We start from the raw sequence: 12,311 nt of genomic DNA, 5'->3' as shown, positions 1-12,311 counted from the left end.
AACTTTGAATTAAGTATTAATTTAAAACAGCATTCAGGATGCAATTTCCTATAAATAATGATATAAATTTGTAGAATATATAATTTGTTAGGACTTTATTTTAATGAGAAGACATCTATAAAACTGGAAATATCTTCTGTTAACACTGTCATAATAATAACAATAATAATAATTCTTTGCATTTATATTGTGCTTTTCTCACTACTCAAAGCGCTCAGCAATTGCAGGTTAAGGGCCTTGCTCATTGATCAGCTCATCACCTGAATGCAAATGTGCCTTTATAGCTATGCTTAATGTTAAAGAAATGTCTGCAATTCAACATCAACTGCTTTATTAATTTTTCAGAAATGGTCTTCAGAACCTTTATGAATTTTAAAATGTCTAATTTCTCCAGACCATCATATCTCCATACCATTCTTATATCTCCTTCACGGTTCCACTACTCAGTTTGGGAAAAAGATGCAATACGTTTTGGTTAGCCTTTCTTTTGTTTTGTTGATGTCTGCAAGGAAATGCCTTGTGTCCTTCTACAATGAATTTTAACACATGCTGTAGCCTTTTAAATCTTCTAAATGCAGTTGTGGCAGATCTGCAACTAAACTACATCATGGTCTTGGTAGCACAGGGTGTAGGACAAGAATGTACCCTGGACAGGGTGCAGCTTCACTGCTGGATACATACATTCACATCACCCACACTAGGCCAATTTAGAATAGTCAATTAAACTAATACACATGCCTTTGGTGATGTGGAACAAAACTCACAATCTATATGGACAAAGATCGGACCTGGAATTCAAATAGATGATGCCAAATCCACGAAGCAAAAAGTAAACCCATGCACTACCATGCTGCCCTGGTCATAACAATTAAAAATGAAACAGAAGGATTACACTTTAGCAGAGCCCAATACTAATCATGTGGTAAAAGTTTTTAAAAGACTGCAGTAAATGTTGACTGCTCAGATCAAGAGGAGGACAAAAAATCATATTGCAAAGCCTAACTTGCTTGCTTAAGAAAAGTAGAACACATTTGTGTGGCTCTTTAAAAATACTAAGCCTCTGCAGCAAAGATATTTACAAATTCCAGTAACAACGAAGAAGGCCAGTGTTTAAGACTGTCATTATTACTCTTTAAAAGCAACAACCTTGTGGGCCTTGCTTTGTCTATTAGCTTTCTGTTCCAGTATATATGTCTACAGCAGCACAAAGGAAACTTTGTAGAAACAATGCAATGCGCACATTTCAATGATATTCTTTCAATTTTTGGAAATCTTTTTTTTGTGTATATACTGTAATGTCTACTGTTCACTGAAACTCTGGTTTTTCTCCAAAGATACACCCTTTAGTGTAAGAGTCTGACTCTAGTCTAGCCTTATTTTATTGTATCATTATTAGGCTTCTGGATTATTACTGATTCATTGCATTCTCATAATATTACCCAGAATAAAAAAAAATCAACTGCATAGGGCCACAAAAAATCAAAACAATATGCACATTTAATGTTAAAGATGTTAATCTACCACAGGGCAAACAGTTCCTCTTCAATAAGACATGACAGATCTTGAAATCCGTTGACAGTTTAATTGTAAATCTTAAAATTTTAAATAATTTGCAGCACTATATCAATGAATTGTATTTGTTATACTACATCATAAAGAGTCTACTACTTAATTTGTTTTTAAGAGTTTTAAATGTAAAAAAGAGTCAAACATTAAGTGTGACTGGTGAAAAATGGCAGTAATTCTATTTATTATGCAAGCAGAGGACAAATCAATAGAAAACATGAAAGCAGTAAGCTTTGTAGGGCACCTTGCAAAGCACATAAGAATACTTCAAAAATCCCTGCTAATAAAACAGCAACACTGATATTTAGTGTAGAGCCTGTAAATGTCCTGGAATTAAGTGAGGATAGAAAATACTGACTGTATCAATTAACAGTTAGGTAAACTGAACACACACAGATGCACAAAAGTCAGCTTTAACAGAGTTAAATACAGGACTAACAGACCTAAAATACAGAAAAGGTAAGTTTTAAGATGTAATCTGACTACTATTACTGAAGAAGCCTCCCAGAAAGGTACAAGATGAGGTTTCAACAGATTATGACTTATACTGTTCCCACTCTAAACAGAAAAATATAAGAATGTTTCATTATTTGGAGTGAAATACTATATTAGTGGGACAAATTAGGCATCAAAGACAAATTCACTTAATATTTTATTAGTGGAAATCTGACAGAAAATGAGGATGCAAATTGTGCAAACTAGTAGTACTCTCTCTGCTACATACAAGTGCATCATTGCATTCTTATTGAATATTCCAGGAGCAGAGCAATCTGCAGTAAAATTCAGGCAGTAACACAATATTTCTGCGTGAAAGACAAATACAGCAAAGCACATTATTCAAAGAATATTCTCCTTTATAGTCTATGGGTTTTTTGATATCCTCATTTACTTTATGATGTCCAAATTTCACTAACAAAGACATTTTTGTCAATTGTTGCACAGCTGAAATATATGCTTAGACGAAAACAGCATGTGTGTCTTCAAAATAATGTCGGAGGTTTTGTTTCCTACGAGTTTCATGTGACCAATTTTTAGCTGTTACATGCACCACAAAATGCAGGTGCCCTTGTCATTACTATTCTTTGTTGTAGCCTTGCTCAAATGATGAAACCAAAAATTTAGCAAGGACCCAACAGAAAATCCCAGCTAAATACTACAAACTTACTGATGCACACTGCACAAGTTTAGGAAATGATGTACATACTAAGTGCACCTCACAGTATTATGCACTGAAGGGGAACATCTTTTTAAAAATGATGCTACCTGTTATCCTAGCATTGCTTAGTTCGCAGCATAATAATATGTGAGAGAATGAGAAATTTACTTAAGTATCCTTTGGTTTTCTGCTTTGTGCCCATTGTAGCTGGAATATTTTAGCTCCCTCCTACAACCATAAATTGCATTAAACAGTTTTACAAATTTTACTTTGTCCATCCATCCATCCATTCTCTTCCGCTTATCCGAGGTCAGGTCGCGGGTGCAGCAGCTTGAGCAGAGATGCCCAGACTTCCCTCTCCCCGGCCACTTCTTCTAGCTCTTCCGGGGGAATCCCAAGGCATTCCCAGGCCAGCCGAGAGACACAGTCTCTCCAGCATGTCCTAGGCCTTCCCCTGGGCCTCCTCCCAGTTAGACGTGCCCAGAACACCTCACCAGGGAGGAGTCCAGGAGGCATCCTGATCAGATGCCCGAGCCACCTCATCTGACTCCTCTCGATGCGGAGGAGCAGCGGCTCCACTCTGAGCCCCTCCCGGATGACTGAGCTTCTCACCCTATCTTTAAGGGAAAGCCCAGACACCCTATGGAGGAAACTCATTTCAGCCGCTTGTATTCGCGATCTTGTTCATGACCATAGGTGAGGGTAGGAACATAGATTGACTGGTAAATTGAGAGCTTCGCCTTGCGGCTCAGCTCCTTTTTCACCATGACAGACCGATGCAGAGCCCGCATTACTGCGGATGCTGCACCGATCTGCCTGTTGATCTCACGCTCCATTCTTCCCTCACTCGTGAACAAGATCCCGAGATAACTGAACTCCTCCACTTGGGGCAGGATCTTGCTACCAACCCTGAGAGGGCACTCCACCCTTTTCCGGCTGAGGACCATGGTCTCGGATTTGGAGGTGCTGATTCCCATCCCAGCCGCTTAACACTCAGCTGCTAACTGATCCAGAGAGAGATGAAGATCACGGCCTGATGAAGCAAACAGGTAAACATCATCTGCAAAAAGCAGTGACCCAATCCTGAGTCCACCAAACCAGACCCCATCAACGCCCTGGCTGCACCTAGAAATTCTGTCCATAAAAGTTATGAACAGAATTGGTGACAAAGGGCAGCCCTGGCGGAGTCCAACTCTCACTGGAAACGGGTCGACTTACTGTCGGTAATGCGGACCAAGCTCTGGCACTGATCGTACAGGGACTGAACAGCCCTATCAGGGGGTCCGTTACCCCATACTCTCGGAGTACCCCCCACAGGATTCCCCGAGGGACACGATCAAATGCCTTTTCCAAGTCCACAAAACAAATGTAGACTGGTTGGGCAAACTCCCATGCACCCTCCAGGACCCTGCTAAGGGTATAGAGCTGGTCCACTGTTCCGCGACCAGGACGAAAACCACAATGTTCCTCCTGAATCCGAGGCTCGACGATCCGACGGACCCTCCTGTCCAGAACCCCCGAATAGACTTTTCCAGGGAGGCTGAGGAGTGTGATCCCTCTGTAGTTGGAACACACCCTCTGGTCCCCCTTCTTAAAGAGGGGGACCACCACCCCGGTCTGCCAATCCAGAGGCACTGTCCCTGATGTCCATGTGATGTTGCAGAGACGTGTCAACCAAGACAGCCCTACAACATCCAGAGCCTTGAGGAACTCCGAGTGTATCTCATCCACTCCTGGGGCCCTGCCACCAAGGAGTTTTTTGACCACCTCGGTGACCTCAGTCCCAGAGATGGGGGAGCCCACCTCTGAGTCCCCAGGCTCTGCTTCCTCATTGGAAGGCATGTTAGAGGGATTGAGGAGGTCTTTGAAGTACTCCCCCCACCGACCCACAACGTCCCGAGTCGAGGTCAGCAGTGCACCATCCCCACCATATACAGTGTTGACACTGCAATGCTTCTCCCTCCTGAGACACCGGGCAGTGGACCAGAATCTCCTTGAAGCCGTCCGAAAGTCATTCTCCATGGCCTCCCCAAACTCCTCCCACACCCGAGTTTTTGCCTCAGCAACCACCAAAGCCGCATTCCGCTTGGCCTGCCAGTACCTATCAGCTGCCTCCAGAGTCCCACAGGACAAAAGGGTCCTGTAGGACTCCTTCTTCAGCTTGACGGCATCCCTCACCGCCGGTGTCCACCAATGGGTTTGGGGATTGCCGCCATGACAGGCACCAACAACCTTACGGCCACAGCTCCGGTCAGCCGCCTCAACAATAGAGGCACGGAACATGGCCCATTCAGACTCAATGTCCCCCACCTCCCTCGGGATGAGGTCGAAGTTCTGCCCTCACAACACGTTTGGGCCTACCAGGCCTGACCGGCATCCTCCCCCACCATCGAAGCCAACTTACCACCAGGTGGTGATCAGTTGACAGCTCTGCCCCTCTCTTCACCCGAGTGTCCAAGACATGTGGCCGCAAGTCCGAAGACACGACCACAAAGTCGATCATCGAACTGAGGCCTAGGGTGTCCTGGTGCCAAGTGCACATATGAACTCCCCTATGCTTGAACATGGTGTTCATTATGGACAATCTGTGACGAGCACAGAAGTCCAATAACAAAACACCACTCGGGTTCAGATCGGGGGGGCCATTCCTCCCAATCAGGCCCTTCCACGTGAGCATTGAAGTCTCCCAGCAGTACGAGGGAGTCCCCAGAAGATATGCCCTCTAGCACCCCCTCCAGGGACTCTAAAAAGGGTGGGTACTCCGAACTGCTGTTCGGTGCATACGCACAAACAACAGTTAGGACCCGTCCCCCCACCCGAAGGCAGAGGGAGGCTACCCTCTCGTCCACTGGGGTAAACCGCAATGAACAGGCTCCAAGTCGGGGGGCAATAAGTATACCCACACCCGCTCGGCGCCTCTCACCGGGGGCAACTCCAGAGTGGTAGATAGTCCAGCCCCTCTCAAGGAGATTGGTTCCAGAGTCCAAGCTGTGCGTTGAGGTGAGTCTGACTATATCTAGCCGGAACCTGTCGACCTCGTGCACTAGCTTAGGCTCCTTCCCCTTCAGAGAGGTGACATTCCACGTCCCAAGAGCCAGCTTCTGTAGCCGAGGATCAGACTGCCAAGGTCCCCGTCTTCGGCCACCACCCAACTCACACTGCACCCGACCTCCTTGGCCCCTCCCATAGGTGGTGAGCCCATGGGAAGGGGGACCCATGTTGCCTCTTCGGGCTGTGCCCGGCCAAGCCCCAGGGTGCAGGCCCAGACACCAGGCGCTCGACATCGAGCCCCACCTCCAGGCCTGGCTCCAGAGTGGGGCCCCGGTGACCCGCGTCCGGGCAAGGGAAAACGCCGTCCAAAGTTTTCATTCATCATAGAAGGTTTGTTTAACCGCTTTTTTACTTTGTAATCATACCCAATTTGTCACAATAATAGTCTGAAAGATAACACACAGACTTTTTCGGCCAGCTAAAAAGAAAAAAAAAAAATGGTTCCACAATCATTTAGCTTCATAAATAATTCAAACAGTACTGGTACAATGACACGGCAACAAAAAGATATGTAAACACACAGACACTATACAATGTCTGAAACCTCACCTGATGACAGAAGACTGCCACTGCTGCCACTGATAATTTTTCCTTTGCTTCCCATATTAGCTAACTTGGATGTCTTCAGTGTTCCAGTTTCAGTCAGGTCAATAGCAATTTCACTTAGGCTTCTGGCTGCATGAATTTTTGACTACAACAGAAAAACCACATGTGAATAAGGATGTCATTCACATCAGAAGTAAGAAAACAGCTATCTCACAAACCTCTTATTGACTGCTGCTGAGTACCAAGGATAACAGTTACTAAACTCAATCAAAGTACTGCCTCTACTAGATGTCACTAAGACCTAAATCGCTCAGATGCTAGATCCTGACAAAACAAAATAACTTTTAAATGAGAACAATCACTTCATTTATAAGGACGCCTTTATTATTGTTAACAAATAAAGACAAATATTAGTTTTTATAAGAAACAGTGGTTCAAGTTTTAATTTCTTTTTAAGTTTGTGTTTATTGCTTGTAAATAATAAAATAGTGTGCCTTGAGGCCATACTGCAATTCATAGTCTTTATGATTACTGTAGTCAGTGTATCTTAACAACATAAGAAATACAGTATGACAAATGAGACAAGACTACTCAATCAATCAAGTTTATTTGGTAAGGTGGTGGCTAAGTGTCCAGAATATCTCATGCAGATGTTTTTTGAAAATATGTCACAGCTTCCTGCTTCAACTATATGACTCAGCAGTTTGTTTCCAGTTTTCAATGACTCTTTGGCAGAAGAAGTCCTTCCCAACGTCAATCTTAAATACACTTTCTCATAATTTCTACCAGTGTCCTAAGGGTCATGATTTACTATTAATCAAATGAATTCTGCTGGATCAAAGTTATCAGTACTTTTGAGAATTTTCATTCGTTTAGGTCCCCATGCAATCAAGGTTTCATTCTCTTAGCCTACCAGAGTATGACAAATCCTGTATGCCTTTACTTGGTTGCTGTCCTTTTCTAGTGCTGCTATGTCATTTTTGCAATGTGGTTACCAAAACTACACACAGTACATTAGATGTGGTCACACTAGTGCCTTATATAGTCTAAGCATGACACCTTATTTTGCCTTATAGTCAATTATTGCATTAATACATTTATATAATATACAGTTATAGTTTTTTATACCATAACCCAATATTTTATTTGACTTTTTACTTACAGTACTGTGCAAAAGTTTTAGGCAAGTGTGAAAAAATGCTGTAAACAAAGAATGCTTTGAGAAATATAAATAGTTTATTGTTATCAATTTACAAAATGCAAAGTGAGCGAACAAAAGAAAATTCTAAATCAAATCAATATTTGGTGTTACAGTAATCCCTTGCTACTTCGCGGTTCACTTTTCGCGGATTCACGACTTCGCGGATTTTATATGTAACATATCTAAATACAGTGATCCCTCGCTATATCGCGCTTCGCCTTTCGCGGCTTCACTCTATCGCGGATTTTATATCTAAGCATATTTAAATATATATCGGGGAGTTTTTGCTGGTTTGCGGATTTCTGTGGACAATGGGTCTTTTAATTTCTGGTACATGCTTCCTCAGTTGGTTTGCCCAGTTGATTTCATACAAGGGACGCTATTGGCAGATGGCTGAGAAGCTACCCAACTTACTTTTCTCTCTCTCTCTCTCTTGCGCTGACTTTCTCTGATCCTGACGTAGGGAGATTGAGCAGGGGGGCTGTTCGCACACCTAGACGATACGGACGCTCGTCTAAAAATGCTGAAAGATTATCTTCACGTTGCTATCTTTTGTGCAGCTGCTTCCTGAAACGACATGCTGCACGGTGCTTCGCATACTTAAAAGCTCGAAGGGCACGTATTGATTTTTGACTGAAAAACAAACTCTGTCTCTCTCTCTCTCCCTGCTCCTGATGGAGGGGGTGTGAGCTGCCGCCTTCAACAGCTTTGTGCCGCGGTGCTTCGCATACTTAAAAGCCAAACAGCCCTATTGATTTGTTTGCTAGAGATTGTTTTCTCCATCTATGTGACATTCTGTGCTCCTGACACGCACTCCTTTGAAGAGGAAGATATGTTTGCATTCTTTTAATTGTGAGATGGAACTGTCATCTCTGTCTTGTCATGGAGCACAGTTTAAACTTTTGAAAAAGAGACAAATGTTTGTTTGCAGTGTTTGAATAACGTTCCTGTCTCTCTACAACCTCCTGTGTTTCTGCGCAAATCTGTGACCCAAGCATGACAATATAAAAATAACCATATAAACATATGGTTTCTACTTCGCGGGTGGCTCTGGAACGCAACCCCCGCGATGGAGGTGGGATTACTGTACATAACGCGGATTTTTCGCTGCTTCGCAGGTTTCTGCGGACAATGGGTCTTTTTACTTGCTTCCTCAGTTGGTTTGCCCAGTTGATTTCATACAAGAGATGCTATTGGCGGATGGCTGAGAAGCTACCCAATCAGAGCACGCAGTTAAGTTCCTGTGTGCTGCTGATTGGCTCAGCGACGGAGTGTTGCATTAACCAGGAAGTCTCATCTCACTCATTCATCATTAACATGCTAATGCTTCAGGGGCCGTGTCCAAGCACCAACAGAAGATGCAAATGATTGCAGAAAAGGTAAAAGTTTTGGATATGCTGAAGGAAGGGAACAGCTACACCGCGGCAGGACATAGATTCTTTTTATTTAAAAAGGAGGAAAAGCATATAAGATCTACGGCCGCAGTGTCCTTTAACTAGGGTGCAAAACGAGTTGCAAGTGGACGTGATAAGGCAGTAGTCTGGATGGAATCTGCTTTAGGAATCTTTGCAACAAGGTCGACAACGTCATGACCGCCTACAAGCTGCTACGTGTACTTTGCTATACAGTAAGTGTAAACTTATCTACCGATTTCATTTTGCTTAGCAGTTGTCCCTGTTTTTAATAGAGTAAATGGTGGGTTGTAAACAATACAGGGAGGGTTTAAAAACGTCCAAATACACGTTAAATAATTAAATAAATATAGTGTCCCTACTTCGCGGAAATTCAGTTATTGCAGTCGGCCTTGGAACCTATCTCCCACGATAAGTGAGGGATTACTGTACTACCTTTTGCCTTCAAACCAGCATCAATTCTTATAGGTTCACTTGCACAAAGTCAGGGATTTTGTAGGATTATAGTCAGGTGTATGATCAACCAATTATACCAAACAGGTGCTAATGATCATCAATGTCACACGTAGGTTGAAACACAGTCATTAACTGAAACAGAAACAGCTGTGTAGGAGGCTTAAAACTGGGTAAGGAACAGCCAAACTCTGCTACCAAGGTGAGGTTGTGGAAGACAGTTTCATGTCATGGCAAGATTGAGCACAGCAACAAGACACAAGGTAGTTATACTGCATCAGCAAGGTCTCTCCCAGACAAAGATTTCAAAGCAGACCGGGGTTTCAAGATGTGCTGTTCAAGCTCTTTTGAAGAAGCACAAAGAAACGGGCAACGTTGAGGATCGTAGACGCAGTGGTCGGCCAAGGAAACAGTGCAGCAGATGAAAGACACATCAAGCTTATTACCCTTCGAAATCGAAAGATGTCCAGCAGTGCCATCAGCTCAAAACTGGCAGAAACCAGTGGGAGCCAGGTACACCCATCTACTGCCCAGAGAAGTCTGGCCAGAAGTGGTCTTCATGGAAGACTTGCAGCCAAAAAGCCATACCTCTGACATGGAAACAAGGCCAAGTGACTCAAGTATGCACGAAAACAATGGGAACTGGGGTGCAGAAAAATGGCATCAGGTGCTCTGGACTGATGAGTCAAAATTTGAAATATTTGGCTGTAGCAGAAGGCAGTTTGTTTGTCGAAGGGCTGGAGAGCGGTACAATAATGAGTGTCTGTAGGCAACATTGAAGCATGGTGGAGGTTCCTTGAACGTTTGGGGCTGCATTTCTGCAAATGGAGTTGGAGATTTGGTCAGGATTAATGGTGTTATCAATGCTGAGAAATACAGGCAGATACTTATCCATCATGCAATACCATCAGGGAGGCGTATGATTGGCCCCAAATTTATTCTGCAGCAGGACAACGACCCCAAACATACAGCCAAAGTCATTAAGAACTATCTTCAGCGTGAAGAAGAACAAGAAGTCCTGGAAGTGATGGTATGGCCCCCACAGAGCCCTGATCTCAACATCATCGAGTGTGTCTGGGATTACATGAAGAGACGGAAGGATGTGAGGAAGCTTACATCCACAGAAGATCTGTGGTTAGTTCTCCAAGATGTTTGGAACAACCTACCAGCCGAGTTCCTTCAAAAACTGTGTGCAAGTATACCTAGAAGAATTGATGCTGTTTTGAAGGCAAAGGGTGGTCACACCAAATATTGATTTGATTTAGATTTCTCTTTTGTTCATTCTCTCCATTTTGTTGATTGATGAAAATAAATGATTAACACTTCCATTTTTGAAAGCATTCTTTATTTACAGCATTTTTTCACACCTGCCTAAAACTTTTGCACAGTACTGTACTTTGTACTACAAATTGACAAGACTGTTGGGTCAACATCCACCTCAATAACCTTTTTATTTAACCTGTCTGTTTAACCTGCTGTTGTTCAAAATTTTAAACCTCTGTGAATAAGATAGCATATCAGAATTATAAATTGAGCCTACTGATTTAACTAGTACTACCAAATACGATTCTAAAGTTAAAGTGTAGCTATAGGGGCATTTTTCACTTTTTTTATTATGTATTTACCTGGAAAAGAAGTCAAATTTGACTAATTCAAATTAACATAATCTTTAACTGTTGTACACAAGATGAATATATTTCTTAACTTGCTCCATTAACTATTTTAATGATCCAATAAGAGATGTATGGTATTATGTTTTGTTTATGCATGCTTAATAACCCAATACGATTACATAACTATTCTTGACTTCTGGATTATTATATTAGGTTTTTCAGTTTTAAAATTCTGACAAATGATATATGATTAATGAAATAATAGTGTATTTAAGCTTCATAAATCTTTCAGAAAGATACTAAATGACTTCAAATAATACTTTGTCTAGACAACTTTGGTACTGAAAGATTAGAAATGTATGAGTGTTTAAAAAAACTAAAATGGGCCACATTCCTCAATGCTAGACCTACAAAAGAATTACTGAACAACCTGCTATAATAAGTATGCAAGTACAATCCACAAAGCAGTTACCATGGGCAAGAACAATACAGTTCTCTAAAGTGAGAGGCTTAAGTAGTCTCAAAGAAGAATGAAGCACAGCATGCTATGTCTTCTACTACTTTTCCTCTATTGCAACTGCATAACAACATTCCGGGAAATTTGTGTCAACAGGAAGAGATTAGTACTTTCAATCTCAGCAGATGGAAAGAAGTGACAACCTCACCTTACTTTGTTTTCTGTCCAGGTAAAACTGGTGCTGACTAATGGCCATCGCCCATATGGACTTTATAAGGGCAGGACAGGCATACCATGTATGGACTGCAATTCCACTGTGACCAAAGGTTCTTCTGGTTACCGATGCCCTGGAAATCAAAAAATGAACAAAAAGAGGGGAGATTGCTTAGGATTATGAAAAAAATGTGTAGTAGTAGTGGTTCATTTAATATGTAAGCGTCCCTTTAAGCAAACACTAATCCAAAAACTGAAGTAGAGGCTAACGGAAACTTGACCACTTCAAAGAATAATATATAGTATATAGTAGGTTCAATATTGTTAATTGATTGCATTATGTTACTCCATACAAACCTCCATCCATTTTTCAGTGGTCTTATTATTCTGCTTCTATGAATTTGCCAAACACACCTTTTCCATTACTGGATCACAAAAGCCATAGCCCATCTTGGTAACCTCGGGTAAAATGCAGGAAAAGATGCCATAAAGAAGAAGGGCACACCTGCAAATCCCATTCTCATCAATAGAGGTTCAATTCAGAATTGACAGTTAATCCAACCTAAACGTATTTGGGATGTGGGAGCAAATCGGAGTACCCAAGGTAAATCAATGCAAACATCGGAAGAACATGCAAACTGCA

At 42.2% G+C, this 12,311-nt stretch overlaps 1 protein-coding gene across 4 annotated transcripts in view; it reads right to left on the bottom strand.

Moving 5' to 3' along the window:
• frmd4a (FERM domain containing 4A) overlaps nt 1-12,311 on the bottom strand; it is a 449,055-nt gene that overhangs the window by 22,502 nt on the left and 414,242 nt on the right. For all 4 annotated transcript variants that reach the window (XM_051931569.1, XM_051931568.1, XM_051931567.1 and 1 more), the window contains exons 13-14: nt 11,664-11,802; nt 6,323-6,464 (exon numbers count right to left, since the gene is read on the bottom strand). In XM_051931569.1, coding sequence (XP_051787529.1) covers nt 6,323-6,464; nt 11,664-11,802 — 281 coding nt within the window. The remainder of the gene's footprint in view (nt 1-6,322; nt 6,465-11,663; nt 11,803-12,311) is intronic.

Source organism: Erpetoichthys calabaricus, chromosome 1 (assembly GCF_900747795.2).
Source record: "Erpetoichthys calabaricus chromosome 1, fErpCal1.3, whole genome shotgun sequence".
Classification (NCBI taxonomy): Eukaryota; Metazoa; Chordata; class Cladistia; order Polypteriformes; family Polypteridae; genus Erpetoichthys; species Erpetoichthys calabaricus.
This window is presented reverse-complemented; position numbering and strand designations above follow the sequence as displayed.